This window comes from Coloeus monedula (genome assembly GCF_965178545.1).
Source record: "Coloeus monedula genome assembly, chromosome: 16".
Classification (NCBI taxonomy): Eukaryota; Metazoa; Chordata; class Aves; order Passeriformes; family Corvidae; genus Coloeus; species Coloeus monedula.
In genome coordinates, this window is record NC_138796.1 from 407,303 (window position 1) to 425,679 (window position 18,377).

The 18,377-nt window shown below is 38.5% G+C and overlaps 1 protein-coding gene across 4 annotated transcripts in view; it reads right to left on the reverse strand.

The window, feature by feature from the left end:
* PDPK1 (3-phosphoinositide dependent protein kinase 1) overlaps positions 1 to 18,377 on the reverse strand; it is a 62,841-nt gene that overhangs the window by 24,128 nt on the left and 20,336 nt on the right. For 2 of the 4 annotated variants that reach the window (XM_082292516.1, XM_082292515.1), the window contains exons 8-14: positions 17,583 to 17,651; positions 17,018 to 17,114; positions 15,599 to 15,772; positions 14,961 to 15,178; positions 14,066 to 14,123; positions 13,013 to 13,165; positions 7,214 to 12,404 (exon numbers count right to left, since the gene is read on the reverse strand). In XM_082292516.1, the coding sequence (XP_082148642.1) occupies positions 12,297 to 12,404; positions 13,013 to 13,165; positions 14,066 to 14,123; positions 14,961 to 15,178; positions 15,599 to 15,772; positions 17,018 to 17,114; positions 17,583 to 17,651 (877 nt within the window). In that variant the 3' untranslated portion in view covers positions 7,214 to 12,296. Of the gene's footprint in view, positions 1 to 6,742; positions 7,040 to 7,213; positions 12,405 to 13,012; positions 13,166 to 14,065; positions 14,124 to 14,960; positions 15,179 to 15,598; positions 15,773 to 17,017; positions 17,115 to 17,582; positions 17,652 to 18,377 lie in introns of those variants that run through there. The other 2 variants (XM_082292518.1, XM_082292517.1) reach the window with 2 other exon arrangements.

Sequence of the window (18,377 nt, forward strand, 5' to 3'; positions counted from 1 at the left end):
CTGTGTACCAAGCAAGGGCTATACACGCATCTTCAAAAAATGAAAGCACACTGAAGATGCAGTTCCTACCTACCTCATGCAGACAATGAAGGAATAGATGAATAGCTCAAACTAACTAAACCAACAGACTACAGCATTTTGTGAATTGCAAAACAGTTCAAGAAATTCACCTGCAGAGTTGATACTCGCGACAAAGAGATAAAGAAACAAAATTGGTACTTCCTGTGTTATTTAGAATCTATGTGTGAACCCCTGCAATCAAGACAGTACTGACATACTTCGTGCTGGCCAGAAGTCTAAAGAAGATTCATAGAAAGATTTCTAACTGATCCACTGCTCCTTTCTACTACCAAGTGGATCACTGACCATATTAATCCATTACTACATAAGGTTTTGGTGCAATGGATATCCTACAGATATATACTGGAGAGATGTGGCAGCACCCCAAATACTTTTTTACTTATTCTTATTTTTAATATTCTAGCAGTTTACAGGAGATACTCAAAAAATCATCATTACCAACAACCCTAGCTAAATTTGGATCATACTCCCTCAAAACCATAGGTACTAGTGACACTTGCTCTCCCATATGAAAGAAATTCTACTGATGCAATCCTCTGTATTTGAACATTAACGCTTATATGTAAAGGTTTGATTACTGAATTGTGATACCTGAAAACTCTCTTACTCAATAGTACCTAGAGTTCCTAAAATGTTTCACTGGAGGAAAAGATGGCGGATGTATTTTCAAGTACATAGATTCAGTTTCTGAATAACTGCACTTGTCTAACCAGTATTGGTAGAATGTAGAAAGACCACAGCCTGAACTACAAAAGCCATAAACCCTTTCTAAAATTACAATTAAATGCTTTACACACCTAAACACAGTGTCATTTTAGAAGAAGTGGTGTATAATTTTGTATAAAATTAACTGTTCAAGAAAACGCTAACATATTAAAACATGCTGCCAGTTAACCTACACTCAGACCAGCCAATGCTTGATGAATTCTAATCACAATTTCTTCTGATCTAAGCTCATGGTCTCACAAAAGCAAGACTATGCATCAAAACCAGTAGACAGATGAAGTAGTGTAGTTTTAATATTTCATCTATAAATATATTTACATTACCTAGCAAAACACTTCAAGAATGAACAATCTACATATACAACCCAAACAAATTAAAATAGCTGACAAATTATAAGCTGAAAAGTATTATTTAGTAAAAGAACAGAAACCAGCGAGGTTGCAAAGGATGATACAAAACAGATAAAAAGAAGCACTGTTTTAAAGAAAAAAAACAGTACGTGGTCATCATTTGAACTGCATTAAGAAACATAGGGCTTACAAAACTGGAAGTCATCCCAGTTAAGAAAACCAGGTCTCTAGAAATCATCTTCTTCATTAAGATGACTGTAATTTTTTACACTGCAGTGTTTTCTCACATCACCTTCTGAAGCAACACCAGTCATCAGCTCTATGCCACTACAGAGATAGAGAGGTGGGTCACAGAAGCAAAGTAATTGAAAGCTCTAAATGAAATCTTAAGTAACAATGGCTACTTCACTCCTTGCACAAAAGGCCTGAACTTTTTCTTTTTAAAGGGTTACATTATCTGAAATTGTTTTTTTCTGAGTTGATTTCTATATACTAAACAAGCTTCCAACAAAACCACAAAGGGAAGAAGCTATGTCAGGCCTTCTCTTTCAACTTCCACCTTATGAGAGGTCATACATGAAAAAAATACCACCTCAGTACTGTCATAGTTTACTCTATGAAGCCTTTCAGACAACAAGGTGTCTTGAAAAATAATAAAAAAGAAGGCACACGAAAGTCCTATAATTTTTGCTGTAATAGTTTTTTTTGGGTTTTCTTTTACATTAGTAAATATCAACAGGTGAAGAACTCTGGCTAAATTTTAAGAGTGTGCAACCCAAATTCTGTCAACAGGATTCACTTTAGCATCTAAATTCCATGCAAAAGTTGCTTACCCAGATTACAGACATAGAAAATATGCATTCATTAACGTTAAGAGGAGGATACCTTACAGCTCAGATACGCTACACACTAGCACCAGGGAGCCTAGACCCAAAAGATGAACCAATCAGTAAGGAATATTGTAACCATATGCAAATAATGCACAGGCAAGTGAGGCAAAAAATTTACTTCCTCAGCATCTTCCTATACAAATTGCCTTATCACTCCTCCTTTTGATTGAGCTGCCTGAATATCCTTCAATGTATGCTAAGCATTTCATGTTGAAATCACTGAGAAAAGCCGATTACACTAGATCTTTAAGGATATTTACGTAAACATAAATCCAATACAAGCTGATGCAGAAGTGCAGTCATCTGCTCTACCTAGTACTCTAAAAATACAGGTCCTAAGTCTTTCAGAATATTATCAGGATTGGTTTCATCCACACGTACATGAAAACACACTGTATTATCACATCTAATTAGCATTTTGACACTTTTAATATAAACAGTTTTAGTGTAAGATAAAATAATAAATTGCAAATGTGATGCAGTGTGATCTGGACAATTTAAAGAGGTAGCTAGTTTGCACAGACATAACTAGCTGTAGGCTTGCTAGCTTAAGTATTAATAGACTTTGATGCCCCAGCTATGCAATTTCCTCTGCTAACTAGTAAATTGTTTTTCTACAAGCTTTGAGCAAGTTTGAATCCTCACTGATACAAGTGCAGGTACTTTGAAGCCATTTCCCAAACTTTAAGTGAATACCATAAATGTCAGAAAAACCTATATTCTAATAAGGATTCCGAGTTCTCTCTCTTGTAGATGTATTTTATACAAACAGGTGTTAATGTTTACCAGAACAGCAGCAGAAATTCAAGTTTCCTCTCTATTCAGTATAGTCACATTATCCCACACCTAGAGAAGTTTCATGCAAATGTTGACATTCTTCATAAGAAAACTCAAAACAAATGCACCAGTTGTCTTCATGCATCGAACCCTAAACTGTTTGTTAATCATCTGACTGTCTCTATCTTTACCCAGGTTTATTTTTGCATTACATTCTTCTCTCAAGAGTTTTTTCTTCATTGTCTGTAAGTTCTAGGCTTTTTTCATACATGCTTACAAGGACACCATTTAGAAGACAGCATTGCCCACATACAGTGAAGACTGCATTTGTTTATTACCCCTCTCCCACACTAACGTTTAGATCAAGTTATAAACACCACGGAATTTTAGAGGAAATGCAGTAACTTGCTCTTAAACTTTCAATCACCTGGTTCATCGTACCAATGAAAAGTCAGTGTAGCTCACAATCACATTCCTCTGAAAAATACTGACCAAAGCAATTAAATTATCATGTATTCCAGCTGCAAATGTTTTCACTCAGTCTTTATAGAGATTGAGGCTCAAAAGGAATCATAATGAACATTTACCCTGATCTGAGTTTAAAACCCCCATAGAACTCAATTTATTTACAGTGAAATTTAACCTTTAGAAAGTTGTGGTAAAACCTAACCACTCCAATAAATAACTACTGTCACTGCTAACACTATGTACTTTCTGGCAAGGACATCTATAGTTTGACACTTTGCTAGCTGGATTTCACAATACCTTTGCTAGACTGAACAGGCTTCAGTATTAGATTTCTTGTCTCCATGTTTGTATATCTGGACTGAGAAGCGACTCCTTAAACTTCTTGGCAAAAAAAGTTTTTTCTTTATAACTTTTCACCAATTCAGATTTCACCTTGTGACTAGTCACTGACCTGCTGTGACCTGGCACTGTGGATACTAGAATCCAGTACAGGAGTCCAGTAGGCCTCAAAAAGCGGACCAAATACATACACCTCCGTAATCCCATTTAACAATCTCCCCAAGAATTGCATTAAAACACTAGTCGAAATGTCCTAGATTTATTTCCAATTAATTATCTTCATTGTGATCGATACTGGATCTGGACACACTCAGAATTCACACCACCAAGCTCTTGGCTCAAGGCTGTATGCGCTAGCACGACTATTTAAAAAAATGACATCATTTACACATACTGAGCAAGCAGAAGCCCTGATAAAGGCAGCAATATGCAGAGAAATACAGTCATATTTGGTACTGGTACTAAATCTGGATTTACAAATAATTGTTTCCCCTATCCTCTGTGCTTTTTAAATATTGAACTACTGAATTTTTCACAAATTGTGTGGCCTAAAAACTTTGAGTGTCTGCAGACTAGCAGTACTCATCAAAACTACATCAGTAACACAAGCCACCCGACAAGTCAGAAACCTCACGGACAAATGAAGTGCATCTGTTATTTCTTAGAATAATGACTACGATTTAGATATTTCTTAATGCTGACAGTCAAGGTTGTGCTACCAAGAAGACTTTGATTTTGCTAAAACACTCAGTGCTTGCGTTCTTCCTTCTCTAACAGATTCCATGCCAACTTTAGAAAGGCATTAAAAATCAAGTATGAATACTACTGCCAAAACCTTATTAAGAAACTTTGATAATCTCCTTGCTTAGGGGAAAGTTAAAAGAATGCTAGAACCATTTGCAAAAGAAAAACTGGTATACAGCTAAAATAGGAAGATGCTGAAATAGGGAAATATATGTAAATCATTAACAGTAATGCAGTAAAAGCATTAAATTAGTTAAACAATGATGAAAAGGAGAGCAAGGCTCTGCTTGTCTGTTTTTATGTATTCATCTCTAAACCAAGATTTAAATACTATGGAAAACAAATCCTATTGCGAACAGTAAGTATGACCACTACCGCTCACTCATTTGCTGAAATGATTCTCAAACAGTTTTAAATACAAAGTTGTGCGTGACATTGTGAAACATTAAATTCAGAGAATCAGTGTCACTATCTTATTCCATGAAACACTAGTTTGGCCACAGGGTGTGCCAAAGGTTAATCTTTCTTCCATTAGAAGTGGAAACATACCTGACAGCGACAGACAGGCTGCCCCATCCTATTCAACATTAGTACCTGAAGGTAGTTTAAAGGCCAGCATGCTACCTTTCTTGAAGCCTGTCAGTTCTTTACAGCAGCAAGCATTAAGGAAATCACAGAATCACAGAATATCCTGAGTTGGAAGGGACCCACAAGGATCAAGTCCAACTCCTGGCCCTGCACAGCACAGCCCCAACAATCCCACCATGTGCCTGAGCTCTGTCAAGCTCATGGCTTGGGGCCATGACCACTCCCTGGGAAGCCTGATCCAGCGTTCAACCAACTTCTGTGTAAAGAACCTTTTCCTGATATCTAACATAAACCTCTCCTGACACAGCTCCCTGCTGCTCCCTTGGGTCCTGTCACTGGTCACACAGAGCAGAGATTCCTTCCCTCAGGAGGAAGATGCAGACAGCGATGAGCCTTCTCTCGGCCTCTGCCAGCTGAAGAAGCCAAGTGACCTCAGCAATTTGTCATATGGCTTCCCCTTCAGAATCTTTGTGTCCCTCCTTCAGATGCTCTCTAAGAGCCTTAGGTCCTTCTGATACTGTGGTGTCCAAAACTGTCCACAGGACTCAAGGTGAGGCCACACCCCAGAACAGAGCAGAGGGGGACAATCCCCTCCCTTGCCCAGCTGGCAATGCTGGGCCTGATGCACCCCAGGACACAACTGGCCCTCCCATCTGCCAGGGTATATAGCAGTGCTTCATCTTTTAATTAGAAAAACCTTAGAGGAATGCTTCCCTACTCTCTGCCAAACAAAGAGTTAACCTATCAGCAAGCCACCTACATTTTTGAATTTACTTTTATAGGTCAGTTTAAACTCTCCAAAAAAACCTCAACCAAAACCAAAGATAACAACAAAACAATTCCCACACCACCACACTTTAAGATTTTTTTCCTCTAAATCTCAGGAACATTAGGTTCTGTTCATTATCTTAAGTGTTCAAGTATCCTTCCTGGAAGTTATGCCAGAAAAAATGATGACTTTTACTAGTAACCTCACTGAAAAAAAAAATTTCAAAATTTATATATAATAAGCAACTCCTTATTTTGAACCTGTTGATTATACATTCAAGTGTTATAAGCTGTTCCTTTCTTATCCCTAACTGTACTGTAGTGGAAAATGGTTTTTTGTCTGTGATGCCCCAAAATCTCTTTCAGAGCCAGCACTATATACAAATACTTTATATCCATTACTACATACCACACCAAAAATAAAATCTTAATAATTTTTTTCCCTACTAAAAATGAGTCAGAGTGAATACCAAAACATTCATCCACCATCTATGCAGAATACGCAACATTTTTCTGCAAGAATTGCTGAAAAGACAGAATGCTACGTCTAAGGGAGAGATTATCAAAAGTACTTCGCTCTGGTTCTTGTAATTGAACAAGAGAATAATGACAGTGCAGAAATAATACAATGTCAGTGCACGCAGATATTCCATTAAAACGCCAGAACTAAACCCCGTCAGACAACATTAAAAAATTACACAAACGTACAAACACTACTATGCTCTCTGCTGTATTTATGAGCAGCTTTGTTATTCACGAACCCAACTGCTTCGTACGACATCACTCATTAAGCAACACTCTTTCTTCAGAAAGACTCCCTCCGCAGCAGCAGAGTCGTTCCTGCCGCCCCTCACCGCGGCGCCGGGCCCCGCGTTTCTTTCACGCCGGCGGCCGCCTAGGCAGGCGTCACAGGGGGACCGGGCACCAGCCGCAGCGCACCCTCAGCGCGGCGAGCGGGGACAGGGGAGCGGGCCCGGAGCGCGGAGCGGGCGCGGCGGGGCCCGCGCTCACCTTGTCCGAGTCCAGGTCGGGGTCGGCCTGGCAGAGGCGGAAGAGGAAGGACTTAGGATCCCTGCAGAGCGTCTGTCGAGTGGTCAGGAAGCAGGTGCCCCCCACGTTCAGCCGGACCCACTTGCCGGGACCCGCGCCGGGCAGCGGTGCCGAGTGACACCTACGGCAGGGCCCGCCCGCACCGAGGCCGCCAGCCGGGGGCACGGGAAACTCACAGTGGTTCTCCGCCGCCATCCTCGCCACCGCCGGAAGGGGCCGCCCCGGCTGCCGGGCCCCAGGCGCACCGCCCACCGGAAGCGGCGGCTGAAACAGCGCCCTGCCTCCTTCTCGCCCGGCGCCCGAGCGGCTTCGGCCCGGGGTTCCGGGAGCAGCGCTCACGCCTGCGACAGGGCCGCCACCGGGCCGGAGGCCGCGGGCCCGTCTCGTGTGCCCCCTGCCCCTCTGCCCACGGCGGAAGGAAGAGGCGGAGGCCGCGCAGAACCCTACATGCCTTTATTACAGACTACCAAGCATAAGTGAAATCCGTCATCCAGTCACTAACTACACATCTACAGCACAGAGATCTGTCAGGAGGAGAATAAACAGTCATTAAATTATGAGATATGATTAAATCATCGACCAATAGAAAATTTATATAATAAAGCCAGAAAAAAGGTGTAAAATATAGTTTACAATAATTATTCACATTCAAGGCTGTACATCAATACATACAACACCATGGCCCCGAACATGAATTCAATCCAAATAATTCATATATTAGAATTTAAATAACACAGACTGAACTAGAGGCCAACAAGAGCCAGCAAATAACCTTATAAGAATAAAAATACAAAAGTGTGTATCTTATATCATTGCATTATTTGCTTCTGTCTTCACAAGTTCTTGGAGGAGGGGAAATTGTTTTGTGGTTTGTTGGGGGGGGGGGGGGTCAGGGGTTTTGTTTGTTTGGGGTGGGTTTTTCCTTTTTTTTCTTTTTTCTTTACATCACAGTTAAGCTACAAACCAGGTAGAGCATATTACACATGTAACTGACTGCCACCAACCTGAAAACAGCATACAACTATCAAAACTGATTATTGTTCCTGGTTCCTATTTTTTTTTTTTTCTTTTGTCAGATACAGTAATTTTAAGTTCTGCTACCATTTTGAACATTCGCCACATCAAATCGGTTAGTACATGGCCATAGGAAGCTTTGTCAAACGGCAACCATCTACATTCACGGCCCGGCTGACAGACAAGACTTCTCTCTTGACCAGGGACAGGACTCGAGGAAATGGCATGAAGCCGAGTCACGGGAGGTTTAGGTTACGTGTCAGGAAAAGGTTTTTCACCCAGATGGTGGCTGAACACTGGTACAGGCTCCCTAAGAAGTGGTCACACTAGCAAGCCTGCCTGAGTTCAAGAGGGTGTCTGGCACATGGTGGGATTGCTGGGGAGTCCTGCGCAGGGCCAGGAGTTGGACTTGATGACCCTGATGGGTCCTTTCCAACTCAGTATATTCTATTTATTCTAAAACCAGGCTATTAGGTGCTTAAGAACCTCTCCAACTGTTTGTTGCATAACAGTAATCTCTTCTATGAAAGAGGAAACATTCTGAAATTATCAGTCATATATGAAAACGTGCCATTTTGGGTCACAGAACTTTGTCTGTAAGCTCACTTGATCAACTGATGGATAATCTGCATCATGAGGCTTTGCAGGAACATTTCCATTTGATTAATAAAATATTTCCATGAAGTATTACAGGCATTCAGCAAAATTTCAGATATAAATACCACACCTATTTGTGCAATTTACTAGTAGAAAGAATGATCAGAATCCAGAGGCCACATCTTTAGGCAGCTATTAATTCACAAGTTCTCTCCTCAGCAAGGTGTTGAAATCAAATGTTTTGTCGACAAGCCAAATGAAGTCATTGTCTTGACTTTACTAAATCATTCAAAAGAAAATGTACATGTGGGAAATTCTCATAATTCTTCAAAGTTCCCAGCACAAAATATATCAAGCACATTAAATTAAGCATCTTGAACTATGAAAACTGATTAGAATCATCACATATTTGTTTCAATCCACAGTTCTTTCCAGACTTATGTAATAGCAGATAGTTCACAATTAGATCATGTCAGAAGGAGGAAAGGAGAGCACGGTACTGTCTGATAGTTTGATCTTCTCAGCATCTAAGTGCTTAGCAAATGGAATCATAATAGGCAATATCAGTTTGCTCACAACGCCTCAGCATCACACCTGAAGTAACTCTTCCTTAATATAAAACCTTTACAAAACTCGACTTTAAGGTGAACGGTAACAAACTAATTTCTCAGTTTATCAAAGTAGTCTTGAACTTCTTGTGACTGGGCAGTAGTACTTCATCCTTTCTTAAGCTCCACACACAGAAAAAGATGGAATAAATACCTTTCTGAAGTTCAAATACCAAGCAAAGCAAAATGACAACACTATTGACCAGATCCTTCATAAATTATTGGCAATTGTTCAAATTGCAAGAGATGGAATGCATCAACAGATTGGGTTTTCAGTAGGCCTGCAGTGAGGAGGAATCTTAAGAAGAGTCTTCAAGTACCTAACAATTTTTTTTATGCTTTGAAAACCTTGGATTAAAAGCAGAAAAATCACCTGGGCTTACGTGCAGCTCTGAAGAACCTCCCTTGCCCATTGCATTCCATGAACTCCCATGAACCACAGGAGTGATCTTCAGGCCAAAGATATGAATCTACCCCACATCAGGTATAAGCATTTAAAATGGGTACCAGCCCTTCAAAGTATGCAGCACCTGTCAACACACATTTAAGTGGACAAACTGGTAAAACATACCTGAATCCACGATTGCTTTGTGACGTCTCACTCTCTACTCCTGCCACCTTTCAAACTCACAGATTCCACCTATAGCCCAAGAAATAGAAATACCTCTCCCAGGAAAGTTCTAGTTCCTTCCTAAAAAAGCAGTAGCTAAGTAAGACTGGATTAGGAATACTGAAGTTCTAAGCAGAGTGAGGCCTGTAAGAGATGCTCATCGTTTTCTAATAACAGCATTGTCAGTTAAAAAAAAAGGACTTCTAGAATGCAGACATCAGCCTTCCAGATACCTTCTTGCCAGCTTACTGCTACCAAGATCTGGCTGGCTGAAAGCTTTTGGTGGGCAGGATGGAAGTCTACTGAGGGAAGATTTTCAAGGTGTGAAAAAACATAGCAATTAACTTGTTATGGTAAAATGACAAAATCTAAACATTACAGAAAACATGTTTAAGCACACCGAGAATTACACCTAGTTAACAAGCCAATGGAGGTCATTGTGCCAGACTTTTTATGTAAGGCCAAGTTTTGTCACATGGAACAGCAGTGGCACCGTGAACCTCCATCACTGCCAAACTCCCCTGTATAAAGCTGGGAATCTGTCTGGATCTCTAAAGCAGAGACTAAATCCAAAAGGGGTATGGGCTTGCCTCCAGTGGACACAACACATGGCTGGAATTTGACAGCTGGAGAACAAATGGACAGCACTGCAACAGCCCTAAAATACATGTCATCTTGGTTAGAATGGCACATATAGCTTACTACAGACTCAGACCAAAGATGCCCTGTGCTATTCAAATTTGAGTGACAAGGAGTGTACTTTGTATGTGATGAAATTTCTCATGATGCAAAGGGAACACTTTTCTGTCTTCCTCATCTCAGCCATTTACAGGACACCTTCTCTCCCTTAACACCAGACACAGTAAACCAGGGATTTGCTTCTCTCAGGTTTCCATACGTGGTGGGATATAGAAGACTACAAGAATGCAGTTGGCTCCAAAAGCAAAGGCAACTGCACTGCCTCTTTTAAAGACTGGAAAAGCTGAACTGCCATCAAGTTCAACCATATAACACAGTTTTTAAGAGATCAATAATAAATCTCCTTCACCCTATACAAGAAAATATTCGACATTCATGTATTTTCTGAGAAATTTGATAAGCCATTGTTTTTAAAAGACTGCTTCTAGAAACAGTAGCCTAGGAGTTTTTTTAACATTATAGAGAAACCTTTCTTTGGTGGAAGGAAAAGCACATCATAGTATGACAACTCAAAATGCCAAGTAATGGTATGTGTAGTGAGTGAATAAATAGGTGTGATGTTTATACTGCTTTTAAAACAAGAAAGGAATGCCTTTGTCCAGACCTAGGTCATTCCTCTATGCAAGGTCTAGGAACACAGGCATGCCACACAGGAAGTTGTGTCTTTGTAACACTACAAGAAATGTTTGACCACAAAAAACAGCCATAATTTGAAGAGGGTAAAGGAGATTGATATGAAAAATGATTTTCATTTTATAGATATGCTTTAAGTACCATATATTTTCCCCTTTGTATCAGTATTTGCCTTTTTCTAACCAGATTACTTTATTATCTATATTTCAATTGCTTACATTTTTTTCCAGAGTTCCTGAATGTTTGGCCAAGGACCAAAAACAGAATTGACATCTCATTATAAAATGAGACAAAAAAAAAAAAAGTCAAGTAATCGATTGTACAAAGTTTTCACACTTCCTTCTCTACTCAGATAAATAGGTTGGCCCCACTAAAATGCACAACACATACACACCCTGGAAAAAAAGCTTCTAGACCTCATCTGCTGAAAAGGTGAAAAACTAGTTACTATTTCAATAGTAGCCTTTTCTTCCCCATACTAACTAGTTTCTCTTTTAGTTAGCATTAATTAAAAGCATGCTGGTAAGTTTACCATCCCTTGATTAAACACACATATGACTTATATTAAAATTTAAACTTAATGTTTAAAATGCTTCAGAAGCCAACATCTCAATTTTAGAAATTTCAGTGCTATGTTCAGCATTTTACTCTTCCAAAACTTTTATCATTGGAGCCTGTCTGTCAGACAAATACATCTGATTCACTCACATAATTACTAAAGTACCACACAAATCCTGCAACCAGAGCTATATTAGGAATTACACAAGGGTGCAACTGACCTGGCTACAAATGCCATATACCAATAAGCTGGGGGACTGTGAGGAAAGGAAGAGAAAACAAAGAGGTGGTACGTAGGAGAGGCATATAAAAGCTCCCTGATGAAACACAGTTTAATGATAATCTGAGAGTCACAGAAAACTCCAGCCCCATAAAATGCAAGGCTGGTACATGATTCGGCATGTGTGCGTGTGGATTGGTTTTAACTCATCTTAAGTGAAGCTGGTAATGCAAGGTCTATCCACTAGTCTGCAGCAGAAACCGAACTGAAGTGCACAAAAGCAAGATCTTCACTGCAATGATATGCATGTGGAAGCCTCAACAGAAGCACAAAGAGCGAGCAAAGCAACCCTGAATTCCATTAGGTTTTTGCTTTTCTTCCTTTTTTTTTTTTCCTTCTTTAAAAAAAAAAATTAAAACAAAAAAAAAAACCCAAACAGACAAACACAAAACAAAAACATTTCAGACGTATGCTTCCCCTTGAGATGGTAATAGGTGGGTTGAAAAGACTCCTCTGATCGGCTGCACACGGAGTTCTAGCAGCAAGAAGGGAAACGGAAATTTTGGATGAGCTTTACTATTTTGCAGCATTCTGGTGGTATCTGTGCCGCCAAACTTCATGTATCTTTTTGCACCATTTATGAGCATTCCCACTTGGGTCCATCAGGTAATATGTCCTGTTTGGCTATAAGTGAACAACATTTCAATGATTACTCCAAACATAGTTAAACCAAAAAGCAGTAGTAATTCTGCACCTACCAATAAAATAATTATTCATAATTAGTTCATTAACTTTCTGAAAGTTAAGCTCAATTACAGCTATGTAACATTATATATTACTGATTAACCATACATCTGGCACCTCACTATTTTTAAGCAGTCAACTGACAATATATTAATACACCTCCCATGATTCACTACATATAAAGAGGGCTAAATTTTAAAAGCCCTTAAGAACGTCCTTCAAATCCCAAAATCCACTTACAGTTTATTTAAACACTAATAATGAAAATACAGTTGCATTTTTGTGAGAAATGTGTACGTCAGAGTGCGTTTTTGTGTGATTTTTGTTTTATTATTGTTTGATTTTGTTTGGGGGTGAGGATTTTGTGCCTTTTTTTTGGTTGGTTGACTTTGTTCAGGTTTTTGTTTATTTTTGTTTTAAATTAAGACTATGAAATTTTGTATCTAAGCTATTATACCTTCTCCAGAAAAATTTTTTTGATAACAGCCTACAGAAATTGCCCAAGGACCTTAAAGCAATTTACAAAGAAATTCAAAGAAGAAACTTACCGTGTGAACAAAGAACGTCTTAAAATTCTTGGCTTCTGGACGCAACTCTAAAGACCATGGAATTTCTCCTTTTAGAACTTTGTTGACAGGATCCACATAATACAGGTGGGGCCCTTCCGTGAGCAGCAATTGGCGCCGACGTGCAAACAATCCCTAACAAGAAAAGTAGAAGCAGCAATGCAAAAAAAAAAAACCCATGAAGGAATTAAAAATGTAAATCTACAGATCTCTGAACTGAACAAGAGAGGCAGGATAAAACCAGCTCAGTGATAGGATGCTATGTTTGGGTTTGGGGGTCTTTAATTTTACTTTACCTATTTGACCTCACACCTTTTTTAGGGTGTTGCAGTGCATTTCTACTACATGGCAAAACACAAGTACTATTTTGGGAAAGTATCTTCAAGTTCTAGTAAAACATAAAACACCTAGCTGTACAGAGTGAAGCAGAATCTATGTCTCAAAGAAATCAACAGTCATGATTTTGTAGAAAAGACTACGAAGAAGCAGGTAGTAACTTAGATAAAAGAGAACCTTCTTTCCTGTAAAGCTGATGCAGACTACCCTTGCTCATCTGTACACTGCTGAAGTTAACTCTTATGTTCTAATGCCACCTCTCCCTCTCTCAGGATAAAGGTACAAAGTCAGATCCAGAAAAAACACCACAGTTGAAAACAACATGGGCTTGTATTTCATTTTTTGGTATTTTTGGTTCAAACCACATTCAGACACGCATCAAGAAAGAGTGTTTAGTGGACTATATCAGATTGGGAGGAGGAGGGGGAGCAAACACTCATTTGCTACAATCTCAAAATGAAAGCATCAATAGCAGATTTACTTTAGGCTTTTCCAGGAAATCAAGAGCACATCACTAAATCAAGGGGGAAAAAAAACCCCCAATCTATTCACAAGAAAACATGAATTTTTAAAAGTAACTTGTTTATAGGTGCCAAATTGTTTAAACAAGGAAGGTTTAAAACAGGCTGCTTATCTATGCTGCAGTTGAAAAAACCTGACAGCTGAATCTTGTTACAGGAAATTAAGAAAAGCCCTTACCTTTCTTTTGTCCACTGGACCCATTTTTAGGATTAAGTTATTCTCTACAAACTGATGCCTTAGAAAAAGAAAAATAACCATTACTCCAGAAGTAATTCCTTCACAGAAACAGCTGTTATTATCAAGCAGTTTTTCACGTCACCCCTTGCATGTCCTTTTCCACAAGAGTCCTGAACAACTTTAGTACATGAGTTTTGGACTCTTCCTCAGCCCAGACCAGAGAGTTTTTTCTAAAATTTGACAGGGGGTAAAAAAAAAAAACCAACCAACCAAAACCAAACAAAAAAAACCCAACCAAACAAAAAAACCCCCAAACCAAACAAAAAAAAATTAACAAGACCAAACAAACCAGCAAAAAAATAAACAACAAAAAACCCAAACCAACCAACCAACCAACCAAAAAAACCCCCACCTAAACACATCAACCCCTCTGACCCCCCTCACCCCAAACAAACAACAACAACAAAAATTCACACATGAGAGACTTCTCTAAAGAGTGAAAAGAAATGCTGTTACATAATCTGGAGGTATTTTGGTTAGATATCCACAGAATATTATCATGCAAAAAATTCCAACAACTTATGGCATCTGTAAAAAAGGAGGAACCTTTTCTAGTTCTAGGACTGTAGAGCGAAGACTCCTCAGCACTGGATAGCGTCATTCTGCCTATCTTATAAACACACTCCACATCATCTTCTAGACCTTGCAAATTTTAGAAATATAATATTAGGGTTTTGCTGCTACTGCTTTAAAAATAGAAGCCAAGAAAAATCTAGTTGCTAATTGCTTACTTGAAAATACTAAGACTGACAAATAATAATGTGAATCCAAATCACTTATTTTTCAGGATTCTTTATTGCTGTGCAAGCTAGTTAGCTACATTCAAAGATCCTACCAAGGATTTCCACCAGCTTGTTTTGCCAGAAGTAACCTCTTTTCATCTTCAGAAAATTGTAAATCCAGCTCAAAGGAATTGTTGTCAAGATCATGAATATACTGTTCAATATTTCCTCCTGATGTCTGTGGTGTACTTGTCTCTGCAGCAGACAGTGAATGGGAAGAGGCAGAACTAGAAACTTGCATGCAACCGAACTGACTCAGGAGATTGTCATACTAAAGGAGGAAACAAAATGAAGTAATTAAATGTCTTTTATTAAAAAGCTTATTTTGCACCAAACTGTGGCTTTCAATTTAAGCATGCTTTTGTTTATTTTGCTTTTGGGCAAAACCCCAGCCTATTCCCTATAGATCAGCAGGCATTTATGCAAAAAAGTATGACTGATCAAAAGCAAGCCAGCCTTGTTTTTTCAAAACACTCGCTTTATCGGAAAACAAATGGTGATTTAAGTAAAAACGTAACCAGCAATTTTTATTAGACTCTTAATAATTAAAGTCTTCATCAAAATATAACTAATCAGTAGTTTCAGTAAAAATACTTATATTATTTATTTCTATCAATAATCAGTAATTATGCTATAATGGAAGTAAGTCTCAGGCAGCATCAGAGCTGAATATAGTAGTAGACAAACGTACATTTCCATAACAATCTTCATCATCCTCTGACATAGCAGGTAAATATGCTGTAAGTTTAGGGGGTGTCTGAAGATGTAGGTTCTCCCACACAATGGACTCGAAGAAGGGGTGAGCCTTAAGAGGTCCATATCCTCCCATTTCTTCACAACCTAATCTGTTGGTAGCATCTAGAACCTAAGCAAATTAAAATTAAGTTAACCTGCACAAAATAATGAAAATGTAAAACCAGCTTGTCCCACTGCCCTAAGCATACATATCTATAATATAAGGAGGTTGTTAATAATAAATTTATCAGTATGTCTTGTCAACAAGATTTTGTATTAGATCAGCTCACAGATCTAAGGACAGGAGCACTTCTTTAGGTCCACACAATTTTCTGGCTTTGCTTCTTCATAAAGACTGAAGCAAACATACAGAGAAGGCCTGATGAAGCACACCTCATTTAAGTTTAGTCCACCATCACATTCTAGTGATGCAAGAAGCTGTGGAAACTATAGTTGGTGTCAAACATCAACCTCTCAAGCACCTTAAAGTGACACAGTTCTTGGGATACAACCAGGTTAATACAACCTGGACTTCACCATTCAGGAGACACCGGCTTGGCCATAGAGCTGGCCTTGGACACAGGAACACACTGCTAGGCCTTTCAGGTTGTATTCATCATCATCCACAAAGGTAAGTGCTTCCTCCTTATCCCCTGCTAATATGATAGGCTATTGAACTTTAAAAAGCTTATAACACCTAAAATGTTCTCTGCATATTCACTTGAGTGGCTATGATCTCACTGATGGAACAGAACTACTTTTTCTTCCTACTTGTCAAACCTTCACAGGCACAGTAATTCTTAGGCTGATACTATTGAGACATGTTAAGTGCAAGGTAACTGCATGCTAAAATGCAAAGCAACTGGATTTATATTGAAATGAATATATCTGCCTGTGATGTACAGAACGCTGTTTTCAACTAAACGATCCATTATACAATGCAAACCCAATTAATTTGAGAACTATGTAAGCCTAAGTATTTGAATCTTAATTTCTGTTTGTAATGCACAGTATCTAGAATTGTTTGCTTCCATTTCATAGAAAGACAGTCCTTGTCCACACTTTAGAATTCAGATTTAAAAAAAAAAAAATTAAAGTGCTGTTTAATAACAGATGCTGACTTTCAAGACACTCCCCTATACAGTCAACAATGCTCACAGATGTTCCTACTGTAAGATTTGCAAGAGCGCACAAAAACTTTCAGGAAAGAGAACTACGTAAGCTGAATGTTTCCAATGTCATCACACCATTTAATGACAAATCAAGTTCAGGGATATCTTTTGGTTCAAGAAGTTAGGCATTTAGGCATTTGGTCAGTTACAAAATCTACCAACACAAGCCTTACTACATTCAAAAAGAAAAGCGCAAGATTTACCAATAGCTTTTCCACAAGGTCCTTTGCCTTGGGAAAAAATTTTTCTGGGAAGTCATATTCCAACTTTATTATCTTCTGGAATATAAGATATTCATTTCTGCAGAAGAGAAAAATATTAACTCTTGTTATTAGTTCTCCATGGTTCTTTCACCTTAACCTGAATAACCCAGACAAATACTAAACAAGAAACCTACAAGTTAAGTTACTTTCCCATAAATCTTCCTAGGGTGAAGGAGTACTATAACCCTGTAAGCACCAGATACTTGAGCAGTAACAAGAAAAGCTCAAATGACTCAACAGAGAGAGCTGAGGATATGCCTTATAAAAATATAGTTACATGGCACAAATTAACATGCGAAATTCTAGGATAGCTTAAGGAACCTCTCTCTCAGGATCTCGATAGCTAAGCAATTTCATGACATCAAAAAGGACAAATAAAAGCAGGCATGACATTAACACCAACTCTGTATCATGAAAATACTTCAGAACTGGTAGTAAGGTAAAAATCAAATCAGAGACAATATATTTATGATCCACAAGTAAATAATTAGCTCAAATCTCTTACCCAGCTCTAAATGGAGGCAATCCAGCTACAAGTTGATATATTATGCATCCCAGAGCCCAGAGGTCAGAGCTTCAAAACAAAGAGGAAAAAACATAGCAACTTTTTGTAAAAGAAGTCTTTACAATGTAATTTAAAAAGAAAAATTCTTAACCTTCTGCTACTTAGAACATAGTGTGAACCCAGCGGACAAACCTGCTTTGTATAATTTCCATACTATTTTCACTTCAGCCCTTGACAGAAGAGTACGCTAGCAACACAACTTTCAAGAAAGAACTGTAGAGTAACAGTCCCACAAAAACTGACTACAAGCACAAGAGGAAGACAGCTGAATTCTCAGTCAGAATAATGGGTATGTAATGACTCTGAAAAGAATACTGATTATCTACATGACGATTCAAAGATGCACCCAATTTAATTCAATATATGCCCTTTCAGAATTAAAATACTTTCCTCTAAATATCTGATTTAAAAAATTACAATTCAGCTTTTTACCTTTTTCACTTAAAGATTTTCTTAAGACACAAACAAAAAGACAGGCTATAATGGTATGTGAGGGAAAGTTAAATTTTAGTGTGGTGGGTAAAGTTTTAGTGTGTTGGCCTGAAAGTGCACTTTTAACTTATTTTACCTTGAGGCAACCTATCCATAGATTTGATTAAAGCTTCAAAGCCCTCATAGAAGACTAAAATACTAACAAAGACTTAAAACTACTCAATGTGAGAGTTTCCTGTACAGATGAAGCATTATGCAACTTCTAAAAGGAGATGACATTCTGAGTAAGTCTTTCCATTAGCC